We start from the raw sequence: 23,273 nt of genomic DNA, 5'->3' as shown, positions 1-23,273 counted from the left end.
CAAATGTCCACATAGGATTTGGGAGGCGCTAATGAAGGGTACTCCCTTTACAAACACAAACACAAAACAAAAAAAAAGAAATAGAGAGGAAAATGAAATAAAAAAACACTTGATTTCTATTATACCAACGAAATGAAATTACAACATTCATAAAATGACATATTACAACCACTTGGGCTTTCTCATTACAAAAAATTGCAGTCAGAACCACAATTTGCACTACTAGGATTGTCTTTTGAATCACACCATTTTCCTTCTTTATTGAAAATATTTAACTGCCCTAGAATATTCTAGATAGTGTAACTCCCATTTGGCCGCTATAAATCTAACCATCCATTTTCAAGCTCAAGAAGATATTTTGGAATTCTGTGGATTTTGGTAGTACAATTGCTTGGGGTCATAGCTTTTGATCCAACTATTGGATTTTCCACTATCATATATCGTTGGAAAATTCTCATAAAGATGTTTGTCTATAAAATGTGACAAGTAGGAAACATTTTAATTTTCAACCAATTTTTGGGTCCATCTGGACCCTCTAAGTGCCTCAAATTTGACTTTCAACATTTTTAAAAAGATTTTACAAAATGAAACAGTAATATCTCATAAATGGTAAATGATATTGAGGTGATTTATTCACCATTTGCTTCATTTCACTATTATGGAGGTCTATGTAGGTTTTCATGTCCATACATGCACAAATGCCAAATTACTAGAAATAGTAACCCAACCGTTTTTAGGCCTAATTGAAAAATATAATATTTTTAGGTGACACCATATTTCTCTTACACCCTAGATGCTCCTGCATTAGACACCCAAGGTAATTTGAGAAGTGACTTTGTCACATCTTAGGAGCTAGAGGGAAATCAAGATGGCCAACCTCAATCTTAGATGACCAAGATGAATCTTCAACATGTCTTCCTCTCCATTGTACTAGATATTCCATGTAATGCTAGTTCTTTGTGCTTCAACCCACTCTACTATCCGAGATGTCTTCAATTTTCTCCTCCATTGATGTAGGCTTTGGAATGTTCCACTACATGCTCATGTTGGTTCTTCTTCAATTTTGTCTTCATTATATTTTATCAAATTTGAAATATTGAACACAGGTGAAATATTCAATATCATGTTTCTTCAATATTTTGCATAGTCCAAATTTCTTCATTTGCAACTTATTGTATGTCGCCACTAGAAACCTTTATTTTCTCAAATGAACCATGACTTCATCTCCAATCTAAAACTCCTTATTTATCCTTCTCTAATTCATCTTAAACTTATATTAAGTGTTCATCTTATTAATGTGTTTCCTCACCTCTTCATTCAAGTTCTTCAAATGGTTTGCAAAGTCTTTGCCCCAACACTCTTCTTTTGTTTATTTTACTCAACTCTGAAGTAGTTCTTGAACTACTTCCATATACAATCTGGAATATTGATTTACCAATGTTCCTATTGATAGAATTTTTGTATGCAAACTCTACCTTTGGTAAAATCAAATCCCATCCCTTGGATTTATCTCTAGCTAAGCATCATAGTAGGTTACCCAAACTCCTATTCACAACTTCAATTTGTTCATTAGTCTATGGATGGCATGTAGAACTGAACTTCAAATTTTTCCTCAACTTCTTCCACAATGTCCTCCAAAAATAACCAAAAACTTGGTATCTCAGTCTAGAACTATGCTCTTTGGTGGACCATGTAGTCTTACCACTTCTTTAAAAAATAGCTCTGCAACATGAAGAGCATCATTGGTCTTATTACAAGGAATAAAATGTGTAATATTTTAAAATCTATCCACCACAACAAAAATTGAATCATTTTCTCTTTGTGTCCTTGGTAAACCAAGAAGAAATTCGTGTTTTGGCTTATGCCTTTCGTCATCTGACATACTCACAACTTTGTACAAAATTCTTCAGATCTTGCTAAAACTATGACTAATAGTAATGTTCTCCAACAAGTGCAATGGTCTTATCTCAACCAAAATATCCTGCAAGTCCTCCATAATGCTTCTCCTTAATCAAGTTCTCTCTCATGAAACTTCTTGAATGCACAACTAGCTTCATCTAAAAAAGATATCATCTTGGATTATGAAATCCATCCACTTCATCATATCCACTGTAACTGGCTCCTTAAAAGCTTCACAAGCATTTACAAAATTAAGAACCTCTAAATACAAATTTTTGAGTTCATTGAACCCAACCATTTCAACCTGCTTTTTTGTAAACAGATTTTTCCTCCTACTTAAGGCATCTGTAACTCTATTAGACTTCCCACTCCTATGCTTCAAAAAAATGTATAACTTTACAAAAAATTAATCCATTTCAAATATCTTTTATTTAACTTTCTTTGACTATTTAGATATTGTAAAGCTTGATGATTAGTAAATAAAACAATCTCCTTAGGCAAAAGATAATGTCCCCATTTCTTTGATGCCTGAACTATACTATAAAATTGTTGACCATAAATAGAACACTTATTTGCATCGTTTAACCTTTCACTATAATAACTAATAGGTTTACCCTCTTGACTCAAAATAGGTCTAATGTAATTGTCACTAGCATCACAATCTACTTGAAATACCTTATTAAATTTTGAAAGTGCCAAAACAGGTTGCTCTATACCTTTTCTTTTCAACAAATCAAAACTTTGTGTTGTCTCTATAGTCCATTTGAATTATTTCTTGTCTTTTCTCATTGCTTCAGTTAGTGGTGCACAAAAACTACTAAAACCTTTGATTTTTTTTATAAAAACTTGTCAAACCATGAAAATATCTCACCTTTGTAGCATTTTGTGGGATAGGCCATTCAAGGATAGACTTTACCTTTTTTGGGTCCATTCTAAGACCATCTGCTGAGATAACAAATCCCACATACACCAACTCTTTCTTCACAAAGTTGCACTTCTTGAGGTTACAACTTTTCTTCTCTCAACCTTTAAAAGACCTTATGAATATGCATCAAATGCTCCTCCAATTTCTTACTAAAAATTGAAATGTCATCCAAGTAAAAAATTATAAATTTACCCAAAAACTCTTTTAGTACCTCATTCATCAGCCACATGAATGTGCTCGGTGCATTGGTTAGCCCAAAAGGCATTACTAACCACTCATACAAACCCTCCTTGGTTTTGATGGTCGTTTTCCATTCATCTCCTTCTCTAATCCAGATTCGGTGATATCCACTTTTCAAATATAGATCTTTGTGAAGTATTTAGCTCCACTCAAACAATCCATAATGTCATCCATCCTTGGCAACAAAAATCTATACTTGGATAGTAATCTTGTTGATAGATCAAGAGTTTGTACACATACTCCATTCCCCATTCTTCTTTGCTGCTAGTACTACACATGGACTCAAATTCTCTTGAATCAATCCTTTTTGCAATAGCTCTTGTACTTCTATGTTCAACTCTTCAATTTATGTTGGGTTCATTTTGTGGGTTGCCTTATTTGGAAAACTGGCTCTAAGAATCATGTCCATTTGGTGACTAATTTTCCTCATTGGTGGTAATCTTTCATCTACAAATTTATCAAATACAATATCTTGAAAGTCATCCCACAAATTTGCAACTTCTACAGGAACATCTTCTACTTCCTCTTTGCTAGCTTTAGGAATTAAAGAAAAACATACATGATCATGCTTCATGCCATCTAAAACTTTTCTTTCATCAACTAAACATATCCTAGTATATTGCATACATTTTCCTCTACCTCCTTTAATGGCTTCATCTCGTGTTGAACTCCATCTTTTGTCAAATAGTAATTATTTTCATACCCATCACGTACTGCATGATGATCAAATTGCCATGGTCTCCCTAACAACATATGACATACATCCATAGGCATAATATCACACAAAACCTCATCATGATAATTACCAATTTTAAACCTTACCAGACATTGTTCATTAATCAAAGCCTTATGGTCCTTCTTCAACCAATAAATCTAGTATGGATTTGGATGCCTTCTCTCTAGATTCAGTTTACTAACCATTTCGTTTAAAACAAGGTTATCAGTACTACCATTATTTATAATAAAATTGCAAACTTTACTATTACACTTAAATCTGGTACGAAATGGATTGTTCCTTTGGGTTGGTTCCTTCTCATCACTCAAAAAGGCTCTTATGGTAACAAGAACCTCTCCTCTCTCTGCATCCTCCAAATGTGAAGACTCAATATCCTCATCTACATGGGAAACTTGTGCATCACTCTCTCTTTGATTTTTCCTCGGTGTTGGGGACACCCAAAGGTCCTATGTCCTTCTCCTCCAAACTACCAAACTAGAAACAAGTTTCATGAAAGCCTTCTCTTCTTCTTCTTCTTGATCTCTATTGTTTTGATCATGAGGATAATAGACATTATTTGCTCTTTGATTCTAACCACTACTAGATGGTCCATTTGTTGCACCATCATCTGGGCCAAGAGGTTGGGATAACTATGTGCAATGCTAGATGATGGTGCTAGTCAGTGCGACAACTGCCTGAAGAGTCTATATCTCCATAGACTCCTTCAAGGCCACTGGGACCATGACATGAACAATAGGTTTCATAGATAGAGTTATCCAATTCGGGTAGTTCTATACTCACCGAGCTCTTGGTCTACCCTAGGTAGAGCCTCCACCTCTACCCTGAAACTCCCTCAAATCAAAATATTTGGTAATTTGATTAAGGATAAACTCATTGATATAGTTTTCTCAAAAAAATAGAGTCACCTCAAAATTATTACAAGGAAGTTGGTCGAAGACTATCAACCACCTATCCCAAAAAGTAATTTCCATGTCCACATGATTACACCAATGTATTCAAAACCTTTTTGAATTAAGAGGTAGAGTCTCATTAGTTCTAAGATAAGTGAAAAGACCACATACTTGTGCTTTGCATATTTCTTTATATTTTTTACTTTATCATATGATAGGCCATTTGCATAATAGTCATGACTTGAATCCCTATATGTTTTCCAATCAATTACTTGTTTGACAACTAACTCAACACTTGTCACCATCGATTCCAAGGTTGCGGCAAGGGATGCATGATGTTGGTGTTCTGAGGTCTTCAGCCTAGACACTAAGTGAGAAATAGTGGCTTTGTTTTGTGCTAGACAGCCAAATAAATCTTCTTGTGTGTTTTGTGGAGTATTTATTGGAGGAGTCAAAGGGTTGCCCATTTGAGGGTTACCATGCATGTTTTCCTTAGGGTTACGAGGAGGCAAGTTTTGTTTAGGGATAGTGTTTTGAGAATTTGATAACAATTTAAAAAGAACAAAATTAATCTAAAACAATAAAAAATAGTCAACTTTTAAATAAAAACCAATTAAAATGCACAAAAGAATCAACATTTACCTCTACGATGTTGTGGCATGATGATTTGGTTGATAGTAGATGGAATGTGATCTAGTTTTGTTTCCTTTTTTTGGAAGGTTTTTTGGGTTTTTCTTGTCGGTCGTAGGTTAAGATAACCCAATCGGCTTTAAAAAAAAAAAAAAAAAAAAAATGCAATCGGCTTACTTTTCTTTTAAAAACTTGATGGGGGTTTTATAATTAGTTTACCACGTATGGAGTTTTAATTCTAAAACCTTGTACATGTTAAGGTTTGGATTTTTTGAGTCATAATGCGTTCAACTTATTTGAATTTTCAAGTAACCTGAACGTTACCTATGTTTTTGATTTTTTAGGTGAGTGGCCACTTTTTTGTGCACCATCCTAGTGCACATACCCCTTAATCATATCACAATTAGACCACATTTTTTACAACATAAACAAATACTCTCTCTTCTTCATATATATACTTATGAATAGAAAAATCACTTAAAAGGAATTTGACATAATTAATAAACATAAATTATTGCATCAACATTTCAAATCACACTACATTATCCATCATCAAGATGAAGAATGCTAGAGGAGATGAAATAAATATTGTTGTAGATCAAGAGACTAAAAAGAAGAAGAGGGGAGAGAGGGCATAGATGGCATAAGAATCGAGGACCTAAAAAAAAAAATATAATAAAAAAAATTAATAATATAAACATAAAAAGTGTAAAAATAATAATGAAAGCACAAAGAGCTAAAGAAAATATTGCTTGTTCTAAAAAGAATAAAACATATGAAGAAATCTAAAAGGTAAAAATAAGCTAATAATACAAGAAAGAAATATTAAAAAGAAAATGAATAGGTAAATAAGAAGACAAAATGAACACAAAAATGAATTTAAGCTAATAATACAAGAAAGAAATATTAAAAAGAAAACGAATAGGTAAATAAGAAGACAAAATGAACACAAAATTGCAAATTCATTTTTGTGTTCATTTTGTCTTCTTATTTACCTATTCATTTTCTTTTTAATATTTCTTTCTTGTATTATTAGCTTATTTTTACCTTTTAGATTTCTTTATATGTTTTATTCTTTTTAGAACTTAAGCAATATTTTCTTTAGCTCTTTGTGCTTTCATTATTATTTTTGCACTTTTTATGTTTGTATTATTTGTTTTATTATATTTTGTTGTTTTTAGTTTGTCGATTCCTATGCCATCTATACTATATCTCCCTTCTTCTTCTTTTTAGTCTCCTGGTTTGCAACAATAATTATTTCTTCTCTTCTAGAATTCTTCATCATGATGATGGATCACATAGTGTGATTCAAAACATTGATGCAAAAAATTTCACACAATCTAATCCAAAAGCAACATTGAACATAACTATGGATTGTGGAAACCTAATGTCATTAAACATAAATTAGTTTGAAAAAGAAAACCTTAATCATATCACAATTAGACCACAAATTTGCACAATATAAACTAAAACACTCTTCTTCACATATACTTATGAATAGCAAAATTTCTTAAAAAATCTTCATGCAATTAATAAACACATATTATTTGTGTTGGATTTTGCCAAGATCAAGAGCTCAATGAAATGTACAAAATAGAGACATAATATGGGACAAGAATAAACTGTATTCTCATCAATAGAAATGATCAACAATAATGATTCAATAGTTACATACAATGAATAGAGGCCTGCATATATAGGCAAGGCCATATGGATGTATGAGCACACAAACATGACATGTGGCTCAATAAGAAACAAGGGTAGGTAGGAAATAGGTGTGGGTAGGTAGGAGAAATAATATAATATTCCACATGAGGTGGATCACCCACCGAAGGTGGAATTATCACTCCACAATAAGTGGATATGATAGTGCAATAACAAGATCAACACCATGAAAGGTGGAATTTCTCCTACACACACTATCCCAATGTGGCACAAACACCCAAGTGTCTCATATCCAAACTACTATGAAATGCATTATCCTAAGTAAACTTAAGTAAGTGTAATAATATCCAAGATGAATAATTATCCTCAAAACATAAAGAGACCTCCTCCAACTGTTGTACATAAGTATCCACAATCATGTCAACCTCGAAAGAATGATCATGTAGAGAATGAACAAGAGGGTCAGAGTGTGCCCTCGCAACAATCGAAGAAGGATCATCTTCATCAAAGAGAAGATGAATGTCATCAATGATGTCTCCCAAATCTGCAATGTAGGATTCCACAAACAAACCTGCAATGTCTGTCAAGTAATCATCCCATGAATCTGAAGCTGGAAGACAATGAATATCCTGCTGCACTGAATCACATGAAGGCAAAACTGTCGCACTATCTGCATCATTAGGTGCAATAGGTGATGTGATATGAATATGAGGAGATGAAATACAAGACTCAAGAACGGGTTCACATGTGAGAATCCCCATGTGCAAGTGTCCAAAGTTCTCCTCAAAATCTGAACCATCACAATAAGTGTGATCATAATGTGTAGAATCATCAAATGTGAAATCATCATCATCAACAAAATCTAAAAAGGAGTATAACCGAGATGCATGATCAACCACCCCAGTTGCAATGATAGCTCTAGTCTCCATGTCTTTAATAAAAACAGAGTCAGGTGTGAACTCCACAACTCTCTTAGTTGTGCCATGTGTGATTTGATAGATAGAAAGGAGATTGTTTGTCAAGTGGGGTACACACAACACATCATTGAAGGAGTTATCCCCAATGTCAATAGATCCTTTCCCAATCTCATCCATGTATGTATGATTGCCCATCAAAATCTGTGGCATGGTGCAAGGCTCAAATGTAGAGAGCATAGACTGCGAAGATGCCATATGATGAGAAGCCCCTGAATCTAGAAGCCATCTCTCTGAATCATGACTGATAGTAGCACATAGAGCTTTTCCTTTTCTTGTTCCAAAAGAGTGAGTTTTTCCACTTGTAGAAGCCATGAATGCTTGCCCTTTTCCTTTTGAATGTGAGGAAGTTGAAGTTGATGAATCATCCTTCTTGTAGACTTTAGGCAAATCAATGTTATGCTTTTTGATGATATGTGTGAGCTCATCAATCTTCTTAGAATAGCAATGATGCTCTTCATGACCAATCTTTTTACAATAAGCACAAGTAGGTCTCTCTCTCTTTGGTGAATTATCTCTCTTGGAAGAGGATGAATCTCCTTGTTGTGGAGAAGGTGGTGCTTTGTCCTTAGGCTTTGATTGCCATTTCTTCTTGTTTGAGTTGTCCTTTCCTTGATTTCCTTTGTTCCCTTGATTTGCTAGTAATGCTTGAGACTTAGAAGCCTTAAGAATGCCCATGCTTATCAACTTAGTTTGTTCCATCATCAACATTTCATTGAAAGCATCAAATGTAGGCATTGTGTAGCTTGAACCCATTGTCATCCTATGGGTTTGGAAACTAGAAACAAATGCTGCATATTCTTGTGGAAGCTTGCCTATCAAGTTGAATATCAATTGAGTATCCTTCTTATCAATGCCACAATCTTTGAGTTGTGCCCTCAACTCATTTGCCTTAGTGACATAATCTTGTATAGTATCAAAGTTCTTGGGATCTAACATGGTGAGATCACTATCAATTTGATATCCCCTAATCTCATCAACTTGACCATACAAGTCTTGAAACTTTTGTCAAGCATCCTTGATTAGAGTACATTTCTCAATATGAAAAATGAGATTCTTTGATACATACTTTCTTAAGGTACCAATTGCCATGATATTTTTAGTGAGCCAATCTAAGTGACCAACTGGATCAGCCTTAGGATCAGCTGGAGCAACAATAGTTCCATTAATGTAATGAGTGAGTCCTTTTTCCATAAGTTTACTCCATGCATCAGTTTTCCAAGTAGCATAGTTATGTGGAGTTAAGAGAGGAAACTTAGAAGAACCCATAGAAGCAAAAAGGAAGGAACACAAGAGCACAAAAGACACCCCCCCAAATTCACTCAATCAATGTACCCCCCCTAAAGTGATGATTTGCACTTTATACTTAGTGCGATTTCAATGAGCCACTTGCAAAACAAGGCAAAGTAGACTTATGATGCAAATTTTACAACTTCTCAAATGAGATACAAGAGACTTCAATCAAGAATGCAATGAATCTAACTGAGATTCAAGCAAATATACAAGTACCAAGAGAGCCAAAAATGGCCAAGATCTAAAAGTACAATTTCTACTTACAATGGCATCAATCTAATAGCATCATGTGAAAGTAGACAAAAAAATACGCACTTTCAAAAAAAATGGTACCTCAAAAGGAGGTCGTATGACCCCAAACGAAGCCTCTGAAGTTGCAAAAACATGGATTACTTAGGTACAGTCACCAAAAACTGCATTTTCTGAAAAATCCGTGCATCAAAATCAAAAAAAAATTTCACCACTGCGGAGAGCATGAAATTCTAACCCATTTCAAAAAAAATTGCACCCAAAAAGGAGCAAAAATGAGCAAGTTATGGCCATTTGAAGTTGAACTGCAAAATAAAAAATGCAAATGAGAGGGGGTCCAAAAATGCAAATGACCGTCGCACAAACCTTCACCCTCTGCTAACTGGGCATCCGTACTGTACAGACGGATGTCGTGGACAGCTGACTGTGTATTTCGTACTGTACAGATTTGCTGACTGGGCACAAATGACGTGGCGGATGACTCGTTGTACGGTCAGCTGACTGTCTGTACGGAAAATCTGACTGGGCAGTGTACGGAATGCTGCATGGTAGGTTTGTACCGCAGGCCAGTAGCCGCCTGCCACTTGGCAGGTGCGGTCCTCCGGTCTTCGTGGTCGGCTGTCCGCGTTGTGCCGGGAGGCGGTGGGAGGCATCGGAGCTGAGCGGCGGCGGCGCTGCAGGCTAAGGGTGCTGGGGAGCTCTGCGGTTGGGATCAGACGGCGGGAGGACGCGGTTTGCGGTGATGGTGACCGAGCGGAGGTGGCAGCAGCGTCGGGGTTCGGGCGGCGGAAACCTGTGGGCGAGTCCGACGCGGCGGCAGCTCGGGACAGTGCAGGCAGGTACGCGGGCTGACAGGTACGGAGTCTGCAAACAGAGGTACACCTGCGACCTGTGGGTCACGGGGGGGAGGTCTGCGAACCCCCCAAAAAATCCTTTTTTTTTTAATTTGATTTTTTTTTTACTTGTTTTTTCAATTTTTTTTTTGCTTTCGGAATTTTTTTATTTTTTTTTTGATTTTACAATTTTTCGAAAAAAATATTTTCAAACAATAAAATTATTTTTTTTTCAAAAATTCTATAAAAAATTTGAAAATCTGTACGATACTAGCAAAATTGGAGAAAAAAATTTTCTCACCAAAATAGGCCGACTTTATAACCAAAATTGATGGAAACAGCCTTTTGGACGCAATGGCGGGGTCGGATCTGGTCTAGGACGCCTCCAAACGATGCTGCTCCTCAGATCTACCTCTTGACGTCACAATAATGCCTCTTCAAGATGAATCAATGAAGCCCCAATGGCTCTGATACCATGTTGGATTTTGCCAAGATCAAGAGCTCAATGAAATGTACAAAATAGAGACATAATATGGGACAAGAATAAACTGTATTCTCATCAATAGAAATGATCAACAATAATGATTCAATAGTTACATACAATGAATAGAGGCCTGCATATATAGGCAAGGCCATATGGATGTATGAGCACACAAACATGACATGTGGCTCAATAAGAAACAAGGGTAGGTAGGAAATAGGTGTGGGTAGGTAGGAGAAATAATATAATATTCCACATGAGGTGGATCACCCATCGAAGGTGGAATTATCACTCCACAATAAGTGGATATGATAGTGTAATAACAAGATCAACACCATGAAAGGTGGAATTTCTCCTACACACACTATCCCAATGTGGCACAAACACCCAAGTGTCTCATATCCAAACTACTATGAAATGCATTATCCTAAGTAAACTTAAGTAAGTGTAATAATATCCAAGATGAATAATTATTTACACCAACAATTTGAAATGATAAGTATTGATAAATACAATCTAAAATATAAACTTAATAGATAACCCTATCTAGAAAGTAAATTTTTAATGTTAACATTACCTCTCTTGTATATTAAGTGGTAGACTTGGAAGCTCAATTATGATAACCTTAAATGAAAGACATTGACATCATTATTGTAGAAAGACAACACTAAAAGGGTTGTTTTGTATGAATCAACTAGTAGAACAATTACTCAAAAACCAGTCTGAGGTTCGTATGGGTTTTGACAGGTGGGTTTATGAAGGAATCAATAATCTAGAAAAAACTGATAAGCAGCAAGAAGAGAAAGGGAAGAAAGCTGAAATAAACTAGGAACAGTGGAATAAAGGAATGGAGAAAAAAGTGGAGAAGCTGGAAGCTCAGATTGGTAATTTGGAGGAAGGAAAAACAACTATGAAAAACTTTATGCTAATGATTCTAGATATCCTTTCCTCTGTGACTAAGAATTTAGAGGAAATTACCAAGTTCCTTGATGGTTCCAGCACCCCCAAACCTGTCATGGATCTAGATATTGATGAGGATGCTCTCGAGGTAGGAACAGTGGAAAGTGCTCCTAGTGGTGTGGCGAAAAGAACAAGGGCAAGCATGAAAAAAGTTGTTGTAGCCTCTTCCAAGGATATCCCTAAGCTTAGGGATAATATTAAAGATTTGCAAGGGATTAGCGGAAATTTGGCTAATGCCCTAAAAAACATTAAGTAATTTATTTTTCTGTCTCTTTTATGTTTTGGTTGGATGTGGTTGGTTTTGTTGGGCTTTTTTGCTGATTTTTGCCCATAACTGTGATGGTTTTTTGGCAGTTTGTCTTTTCATGTTGCTTAATGCTATTACCTTTTAAGGATCTTTTGTAAAGGGTTTCGGGACCCCTTCAAAACTTGCTTTTCTCATAATAAAAAACAAAACTAGTAGAACAATTAAGAAGATTATAGACACTTGTTGGATCTTTGAAGGAAAAGGAAAGATCCTTAGTTAATTTGTGAATCTCAATTAGTTTAATTCCATGGGGTTCATGTGTTTCTAGCCCAAGAAAAGTTAGTGGTTGCTCTAGGGGGATATGATTGACATAATAAACAATCAAAATATAGTTCTTAAATCACTGGTATATAGAATCAACACCTATAAAAAGATAAAATATATAAAGGTATCAATATAATTACCTTGTAATAGACATTGTTAATTCATAAATATTAGTAATAGAAGTTTTTGAAATCAAGCCGGTCATATTAATGACCTTGATTTTTTCTAAGGTAGGAATAAAGACAATATTTATTTAGAAAGTCTTGGACTATCATGTATAGGATGTGATATAGAAAAATGAAAATGCTTGAAAAGAAAACCCTTAATCATATCAAAATTAGACAAGACATTTATATAATTAATAAAGATATATTAATTTGAAATGATAAAAATTGGTACATACACCTTGAGATATAATTAATAATCAACCTTATATATATATATATATATATATAATGTTGAGTATATATAAACAAGTTTATCCAAAATTTCACCATCCCTATATAACATTGATTCAAGATTTGGATTTAATTAAAGAAAACATAGGCAAATGTGACACATTATTTGAATTTTTTAATAAATATTTATATTTTTTTATGAATTTTTTCAAGTGACATTTTAAAATATTAAAAATTATTTTCTTGTTAATCTAAATTTTAAAAAAAAAAGAAAAAAAAGAAATGAAAAACTTGTTTTCATCCTCTACTAACCTAGAATAAAAAAGGATTAAATAATTTGAAAGTCGTGAATATTTTTTCAATATGTATATTTATGAGGAAACTAGATATGATGTATGTAGAGATGAATAATATTTATCTATTAATACAATTATGAGGAATATATTATATTTTTTACATTTTGATAGTTTCCTCAACAAAATTCTTTCATTTTACTAAATTCAATTAAAAAAAGGTCTATCAACTTCAAGACAAAGCTATAATTTTATTTAGAATAACACACACATATGTACATATATATGTATATATACATATTATTGGTATTATGGATGTGTTGCATTGGTTTTGTCATTGATGTCAACACTTATCAACACTTATTAGGATTGAAGATCTCTTGTTATGTTCACCGGCATGTTCAGTGACTTATGCACAGTCACCGGTATCTGGTTTACCGGTAGGTTATATTATTCACCGGCGCTGAGGATGATCTATTATCATCTGGAGATTACTTGGCTACGTCGAAGACATTGTTTGGACACTTGGTTTTGGTGATTTGGTTATTGGTCTAATCGAGTTTGCATATTTGTTGTTACCGACAAATAGGTCTAGGTTATGGACTGGCAAGTGTTATCTATTCCAGATCAGCACGACATGTTATGGGGATGATTTGTTTACTTGGTTATTATTGTAAATACATTGAGCCGACATGATGCATCACATATTGATTCATTTGTAATTGATTTAATTGTAATATTCTTAGTGAGTTGACCTACACATTTGGTCTTAGGTTTTGGTATATATGTAAGATCTCATTTGTGAGATTATGTATAAGGTGTGGTAAAGGATTGTAATAAGGTATATGTGAATATGAGTAGAGCTATACACGCAGACATCATTTGAAGATTCAAGGAAGGTATGAAGAAGACAAAGCTTAACCGTACTTGAATCCAGCATATGAAGATGCTATTTTGAGCAGTACATTATCATTGGATCTAACCATCCAATTGTAGTCCGTGTGACTCCCATTGTGTGATTGAGCAGTGAGCTCTAGGCAATTGGCCTTTCTGCATGTGTAGACCCCATTTGTACACACATACTATCTGCAGTAGTATCATTTGATTGTGGGTAAGGTTTCCCACATACATACATGTACATATGTATGTATGTGATAGTGGGGTGTATACTTTACAAGCCCATCCAAAATTTTACCATCCATATAATAGAGACTCAAGATTTGGACTTAACTAAAGAAAACATGAGCACATGTGACACATCTTTTGAATTTTTTTAATAAATAAATATTCTTTATGATTTTTTTCATGTAACATTTTAAAATATTTAAAAGTATTTTCTTGCAAATCTAACTTGGTCCAAAAGAATATGAAACTCAAAACTTGTTTTCATCCTAAAGCCAATAAAGTCTATCTAACTTGGTCCAAAAGAATATGAAACTCAAAACTTGTTTTCATCCTAAAGCCAATAAAGTCTAGAATTGACATTTTTGGATTCAAAAAAGGATCAAATAATTTGAAAATTATGATTATTTTGTAATATGTATATTTATGAAGATATCAGATATGATGTATATAGAAAAAGAATAATCTTTATCTATTAATACAATAATAAGGAATATATTATATTTAATAATTTTGATAGCTTCTTCTACAAACTCTTTTCATTTTATTAAATGCATTTACAAAATAGGTCTATCAACTTCAAGATAAAGTTTTGAAATTTTTTAGGATAACACTTAACATGTGGTTTTGCATGTTTCTTTAACAAGTTTTAGGACGCTCGCTTTCTTAAATCTAGGTAATGGAAAGGAATATTTGGAGGGAATCAATATTTGGGATAGAAATATTAACACTTTTTCCATTCAAATCTAAATATGTCTAAATGCTAGTAATTTTTTAATACACATACAAGAGCTACATCACACATTAGATATAAAATCCAATAATAAGAAAAATGAGGATCCTAGAGGTAAGCCAAGGAGTGTCATCATAATAGCTTGAAGTTATGGCTTTAAGGGTTGAGTATGAACCTCGATCATTAGGTCAGTGTACCCAATGACATCCAACAACTCCTAAAGTGTGGCATGTCCTTTATAACCATATCGATTCTTTACAAGCACTCTAAGTATGACATAAGTTAATAATTCTTTGAGATCTATAGTAAGTTCCACCTCAGGAAAAACATCAATGGGATCAAGCAAAATAGAAAATATCTAATTTAGGACATATAAAGTGCCTTGGAGGCTATGTGCTTTTCTCCATGATGGCCTAGAGAAGTACCAGACTTGGAAGCTCAAAATTTATGGGAACCTTAATCAAAGGCATTGAAATTATGGGTGCAATGTAAGACAACACTAAAATGGTGTTTTGCATGAACCAACCAATAGAACAATTAAGAAGCATATACACTTGTTGGGTCTTACAAAGAAAAATAAAAGGTCCTTGGTAGGGTTTCAAACCCTAATTAAATTAATGCCATGGGGTTTCCAATTTTTCTTAACCCAAGAAGAGTTAATGACCACTCTAAGGGGATATGTAATAAACAAGTACACTATAGCTCTCACACCACTAGCATACCGAATCAAAATCTATAAAATGATCAATTGTATAAAGGTATCAATATATCATTACCTTGTAATAGATATTAGGAATAAAATTTTGAGCTATGGTAGATACCATTTTCATTCTTATTAGCAACAAAAATTGTTGAAAATAGGGAAATAGTAATTAATGACCTTACTTTGCCCAAAGGTAGGGATAAAGACAATATCAATGTAAAACCTCTTAGACTATCATGTAAATATTACATGAAAAAATCAGAAGATTGAAAAAAAACCTTAATCATATCACAACTAGACCACAAATTTGCGCAAACGTAAACTAAAACTCTCTTCTTCTTCATATATACTTATGAATAGAAAAGTTTCTAAAAAAGAACTTCATATAATCAATAAACATATATTAACTTAAAAATAAACCCTTATTCATATCACAATTAGACAGCTAATTTGCACAACATAAAAGTTACAACTCTCTTCTTCATCATACATAATTATAAAGATAAAAAATTCTTAAAATAAACTTCATATAATTAACAAACATATATTAAGTTGAAAAAAAACCTTAATCATATCACAATTAGATCACAAGTTTGCACAATATAAACTAAATATCTCCTCTTCTTCTTCACATATACTTATGAATAGCAAAAATTCTTTAAAAACTTCATGCAATTAATAAATATATATTAATTCAAATGAAACGATAGTTTTTTTTTTAGTGGAGGTTTGTCCACAAATTTGTGTTTTCTACTTGATACAGGGGCATGGGAACCTATTTGGCTAAGAGCCAAGGATTGAGGGTTATCCATTTCACCAAATTCGCCCAGGACACGATCCCAACCTCATCCATTTTTGGTGTCGAAGCCTTGCGCTCAATAAGACTTGATCTCTGGTGGGCTCACTAAGAATCTTTCAACTTCACTAGAAGACCAAGGGTCAATGTCATTAGATTTCCACAATCCATTAATCTATCTGTATAATGCTTCTAGAATTCTTGGTGCTGTCTATCATCTTGATGATGGATCACACAATGTGGTTCGAAACATTGATGCAAAAAAACTCAAACAATCTAATCTAGAAGCATTATATAGATAGACCAAGGGTCCATTAACTGAAATGATCGATATTGATAAATACAACTCAAAATATAAACTTTATAGATAGCCCTACCTATAAAGTAATTTTTTTTATCAGTAATATATGATTTTGATTGATTATAGAAATAAAGGATTACATAAAAGTTCAAAAGTATTTGTCCAATATCTGCCTAATCTGAAACAAAGACGCACCCTACATACCTACCACCTTCCCAAACTCCCTATACCATATACATTTTAAACAGAACAAACGACAAAGTTGTAACCTAATTCCGCCATTAACACCATACCATGAAACTATACAAAATATCGCCACCAAACCCTCCAACCAAATAAAAAACAAGGACATTTTCAAATAACCCTACATACAATACAAATTTGTAGGCAAGAACACCGAGGATAAACAAAAAACCAGCCACATCCCCACTTTGATAGAATTCACCTGAAGCCTTGCAGCTTCGGCTTCCCTAGGCCATTGTTCTAGTAGTCCTTAGGGTTGAAGTTTAGACCTTGACCACCCTTTTTATTTTTCTTCTCTTGAACCCTCTGTCACTCAATCTCCTTCTCCCACATGAATTCTTTCAAGCCCTCCCATCCAATTAGGGCCTCCTCTCGTCGTTCATCTTTGTTCTCACCATCCTTCCATAGAATGAAGGGTCTGAAAATCCTCACTCTTCACTAGTATAGATGCCTTCATTCACACTCCTTCGTTGACCTTCTCAGGGATTGCTCTCACAAGTAGAGATTTCAACTTGAAGAGATAAACCTTCGGTACACAGGCTTGAAGCACCCACTCAACCTCCTCCTTGGTATCCAATTCCAAGCTCCTTGCAACCACCATGGACACATCTACATTGGTGCAAAACATGAATTCTGATTTCATATAATCTTCCCCCAATAGCAAGTCCAGAATTTGGATAAAAATGGCCCCCCCATGATTGAAGATGCTACACAATCACTTCTCAAAAATCTTGTCTAGAAAGGCCAATTGTTATTTTGACAAAGAAAGAGTGAAATTTGCCTCCATATTCACCCTTCTGCACTAGCTCACCAACTCCTAAATGCCTTTGCTTTCAATCTTTACTTCCTTGCTTTAGGAAGGGGAACAATGCAGGGCATCCTTTAAATCCTTCACCGCCCACCCTAGCCACTAAAAAACATCATTCCTTCTCAAATGTCAACATACATCCTTCTTTGTATGCAATCTCAATCCCTCAAAATCCTCCCAAATCTCCTCACCTTGCATGATATTTAATGATGCCCCTACCTTGGACAACATGTCCGCAATGGTATTGCCCTCTCATAGGGTATGAGAAATTTGAAAGTTTTTAAATTAAATTATTTCTTTTAATAATTTTTTTATGAATATATCTTATCTCCACGAAGGCGCCTTCCCTTTGATTATGACATTAACAATGATCGATGAATCCTCTTCAAGGTGCAACTTAGAAACAACTAGTGGTTTGGCCATCCTTACACCCCACAATGCCGCTTGAACCTCAACTTTGTTATTAGTCCCTAGTAGAAGCCATCTAGCGCCAAGGGCAAGCATATCACCCTTCCAATTTCGAGCCACATATCCAGCCCCTGATGGGCCCGGATTTGCTTTTGATGCATCATCAAAGTTCATTTTTATCCATCCTTGATCCGATTTCATCCATTCCACTTTGGCCTTGTCTTGACATTTCAAATCAACCCAAAGAAGCTCATTAACAAGCCCCTAAGAAGTAAATTTTAATATTAATTACTTATTCAACATTACCTGTCACATGCTAAAATTCTATATATAGGACAATGGGATGTATACTTTACATGTCCACAAAAAAATTCACCATCCATATCATATAATAGAGGCTTTGCATGTAAAAAGCTTGAATACAACCGTACAGCCATCGAGTTTAAGCCATGCAGGCAACAACTTGTCGTAAGGCGTACAGAAGTACGAGTCGGAAGATCTTCCAAGATCTCGTGAAAAACATTGAATGTCGTTTGTTAAATTTTTAGAGGCTATGCTACGTAGGATATATTGTGTGAATCTGAATTGAATAAGTTATCCCCATCTGACGAGGACTATAGCTCAACTCTCTTCTCTATTCATATCATGTTGGATGGCGACTACTCCCATGTCAAGGGAATTTCAAATGTGTGTCTTATTATTGTAGGTAATGCTTGCGAGCTGTCAATGTGGCATGTGCAGTGTATGAGTGAATGGAATACATATGGAATTCGTACAAACTTTCTAGACCCCCTCATCAATCATTGGGACATGATTGCTAGATGAGCAATTCTATTTGAGTCTTGGAGCGCACTCTAACATTACAAACAAAACTATGGATGCCAAACTTGATTTGTCTTCAATCTACTTTTTGTTTGCTTCAAATGAGTGCATGGAACTTGCTAAGTAATGGCTGTATCAATGCCACCTCATAATCAAAGTGTTAATATCGTACCATTATTTAAATGGGCACCCTAAGGACACGACAAACCCAACACACAAGGTGTTGTCTATTCGAAACAGGAGAAAAGCTTGTTTTAGTAAATCTAATTTGATTGCCTTGGGGGACCTTGAAAACCCCTGAAAGAAGGCAAGATTTGATTAGTGAGAGTGAGAGTGAGAGATGCTTAATAGTGATCATGGTGATGATCACCATGGTGTTGTGCGGTATTGATGGGAAAATGACAAGAGATGGGAGAGAACAGGTAGCAATCTACACTTCATTCCAAAGAGAAAACAATTGGAACAAAATGACATGTGAAGCATCAAGACAAAATGGATTGTTAAGAATAGCGGCCAAAATGAAAGGAGGGACCCGATGCACTTCTGCTGTTGCTCTCCGGACGAACCACATCAACTACCCTCCAACTCCTTTGTTTTTTTCTCCATGGTGTGTTATCGATGGAGACAATGCGAAAGCTGTCCTTTCTTGAGATATATGCCATTTCGTGCACAGTGTTATATAAGTAAAACCATCATCAATGTTCAACTCTAATCATGTCTGGATGCACACACTGCGCGCCGGAGAGAACCGTGCACGTAACATGGCTTTTGTTTGCAATGCTTAATTGAAATCAATACGTTGCTTGTGGATTGGATTTCCAGGCTGTAAAGCCAGCTCATGCATGATTCCAACGAGTAAGACAAGGCCGATCCTTTTGACGTCCCAGATGTTGTTGTTAGAGTATTATTATTCATCACAGATTCGTCTTCTTGTGAAGATTTAACAGACTGGAGTTTTAGATTCGAGATTTAAGATTCGAGATTGTGTTGAACACTTGGAGTTGGAGTTAGGGGTGGATGTTTGTTTATTCGCTGCTGCACATTCCATCAATCAATTGATAATCATAATGTGTAGAGAAGGAACTGTTCATCCTCCAAGCGTTACGTGCGAGTAGGTACCAAGAAAAACCTATTTTAAGGTTTTTTTATTAGAGACAGAAATTGTGGACCAGACGTACACGACAAACTTTAAAATTGAAAGAAACAGAGGGTGCAGAAATGATTGATGTTTGCTTCAATAACAAAAGGAAAAGATAGATAATAACCCCCGGTACAAAATCTTACTGTAATGAAGGAAGGAAGAATTAGATTGTTGGGCTTGCCTGAGAAAACACTAAAAAGTAACAACTAGAACCATAAATAAAATTTGCTCAACTACCACACTTGAGGTAATTGTTTACAATTTGTTGAAGATATTTACAGTCTTGTTCAAGATCACAGTATTGCATCTTCAGTAACAGCCGGCAGTGAGTGATATATCTACTATCACAAAAGCTTAGAGCAGAAAATTGTTGGAAGATTGTTTTTTTTTTTTTTTTTTGCCTCACAAAGTTAAAAAACAACCCAATAGTTGTATAAAGCAAAGGAATACAAATTACAGACGTTCAAGATTCGTCCATCCATAGTGCTGAAGAAGCCTGTTGGCTTCCCTCAAACCGCTAAAGTAAGCTCCATGTGTTGTTGAATAATGTGTCCTGTGCGTGGCTTCACCTGCAAAAAGAAGCTGCAGGGGAGGAATTAGTGGTTGTGAAGACCGTTTGGGTAGCGGCTCTGAGAGTGTATCAATATCTTGCCCACTAGAACCCACTGCCACATAACTGTAGGAGCCTCGAAACAGGGGATCGAATCCCCAACCGCTCTTCAAGACACCACTGAAAACTCCATTTATCTTCTCTTTTGCTTCAGATTCTGATATGCAGTTGTCGGTGCCATTGCTGACTCTGTTCTCTTTTCCGTCGTCGTTGTCTCTGACTCCGAAGCTCACCAGAGTATCTGAAACTCCTTTGATAATTTCCTCATCAGATAGACATTCAAGCTCCAGAGCTTCTTCACCCGCGAACCAGGCGAGCAGAACATTAGAAGTTCTATAAATGGGGCACAAAGACACAGTTTTCCTCATCCACCATGGGGCCTTGCTCTTCTTCTCTAGCCCGCCAGACTTGCTGAATATGAACTGGAGGAAGGGATAAATCACACCTTGATGTAAAGAATCCACTTTTAGGAACAGTTTGTTCACAACGCCAAACCCAAGCTTGGAAATCGCATTCACCTTGCAGGAAGGAAGAGGGGGAGTAAAAAGCGCAGGCTTGCTCTTTCCCGTTCCGGCCTTGAGAACACCCAGAGACACCGTTATGATGACATGGTCGGCATCCATAAAAGACCCGTCTTCAAAATGGATGCGCACGGGTGTCGACTCAGACCAAATCTCCTCCCCGTCAGTCCATTGAATTTGAGAAACTTTCTTCCCGAACTGAATAGTGGCGGCGGGCAGAACACTCGCCAGGGCCTTCAAGACGGTGGAATAGCCCTTCCCAATGGTAATTTGTTCGCCGGGGAACTCACGGTACTCTTTCTCGGCTTCGAAGTCGAGGTCGAGCAATGACCCAGCAGAAGTGTATGTCCGCTCTGTGTTCTCATGAATAGAAAAGACGCCCTCTTCAACAAGCTTCTGGTTCCAAAATGCATTCCCATTCCCATTCCCATTCCCATCTGCATTGTAATGACTTTCGTCTTGCTCGGCCCAGTAGCACTCCAATCCCTGACGGACAAAAGCACCAATGCTGAGCTCCCCGTCCTCGTTTCTGGCGGCTCGCTTGACAGCTTCTCTTGCCATCTGGGCCTCTTTGCCCTCACAAGCCCTCTCCTGGGCGACGTCCATGAGGCCTTTGTACAGCTGTGAAATGGATTGAACAACAGACGGATCCACAGTGGCTCCGCCCTCGGCCTTGACGACTGTATCTTCAGGAAAGCCGTCCATGCGCTCCCAGGGCATGTCATGGTCAATTAGAGAGTCCATTCCTTGGGCAATCTTGTGAACTGGGCTGCCTCCAATTCCATGAATCCAGGTCGCCCCGAGCTCCACTCTGTTACCATCAAATTCGGTAGTGTTGATGCGGCCTCCGATGCGGTGGCTGGCTTCGACCACCACCAAAGAGCAGTCACCGGCGCTCCGAACCAGGCGGTTCGCAGCGGTCAGACCCGCCATGCCGGCCCCGATTATAACAATTCGCGGCTTCCTCGCCACCATTGCTCCCACACCAATGATAACAGCAGCACAAATCTCGATCGCCTGAAAAAAAACACACTTGAGAGACAGATAAAGAGAGAGGGAAAGAGAGTGTTTGTTGTGGTGCGTGTGGGCGACCTTATAACAAAAAACTCCGCACCACAGACTGGTAGCTTTAAGGCCTCTCCGAATGGACAACAGTGGTCAAATTCGAATAAAGACGAGACTCTCCTTTTTGAGAGCTTGATTGGCCTACCTTAACCCCGCCCGCCCGCCCGCACACTTCACTTATAATAGCAATCCATACTAGTTATGCCCTTTCCTTCCCTTCCCTGCGCTTTCCTTCTAAGCCGCCCGCCCTCACGCTACCCATAAAAAGTCACGTTCAAGTTCAACCAAACTCGTTGCATTTTATTACAAGAAAAAGACAACACTTTTCTGTAAGCGACACGCTGGAATCCGGGAGTCCCGGGCCGTGGTTCCTGTAAGCCTCTCACGTAAGCCCGCTAGTTCGCGTTATTATTATTATTATTCACCATCAGAAAACACTATGCGTCCGTCGTACGTGGACGAAAACATACAGTAGAGTACCTATAGAGGTTCCTTATTTCTTGTTTCTTTCCTCCCCTGAGCCAAAATCGAATGCAGTGCCCTGATTGATTGATTGATTGATGTTAATACTGCCGGAAGCTCTGCCTTCGCCCCCGTACCCGCCAGCCTCCAGGGTCCACGCTCCCGGGTCCCCGCCCGACCGCTCTCCAATGTTTACCGATTTGATTTTCACACCCATTGCCCAATGGCCCCCCTCACCCTCACCCTTACCCTCAATTCTTTACGAATCCTATGCACACCACCCTCTATCATTTTACCCACCCTATCCCTACGCTTTCCCTTCACTTCCAAATTCAAAGAAATAATGGAATAGTCTAAGGATCAAGATGAAACAAGTCAATCTATTTTCAAGTTCTTTTTCATGTTGGTTTTTTTGTTGTGGCTATCTTGCTGTTAAAAGTTCATTTCAACTATTCACCTTTAATTCATTAGCAAACTGATTGCAGATATCATCATACTTTG

At 36.4% G+C, this 23,273-nt stretch overlaps 1 protein-coding gene across 1 annotated transcript; it reads right to left on the bottom strand.

Annotated features, from left to right (window-relative positions):
- Positions 1-20,184: 20,184 nt before the first annotated feature.
- On the bottom strand, positions 20,185-22,832 carry LOC131061901 (probable polyamine oxidase 5). Its single transcript, XM_057995750.2, has one exon. The coding sequence runs from the start codon at positions 22,218-22,220 to the stop codon at positions 20,568-20,570; it is 1,653 nt and encodes a 550-aa protein (XP_057851733.2). The 5' UTR covers positions 22,221-22,832; the 3' UTR covers positions 20,185-20,567.
- Between the last annotated feature and the right edge of the window lie 441 nt (positions 22,833-23,273).

Source organism: Cryptomeria japonica, chromosome 9, assembly GCF_030272615.1.
Source record: "Cryptomeria japonica chromosome 9, Sugi_1.0, whole genome shotgun sequence".
NCBI lineage: Eukaryota > Viridiplantae > Streptophyta > Pinopsida > Cupressales > Cupressaceae > Cryptomeria > Cryptomeria japonica.
Note: the sequence above shows the minus strand (reverse complement) of the source record. Positions and strands in the feature narration are given on the sequence as shown.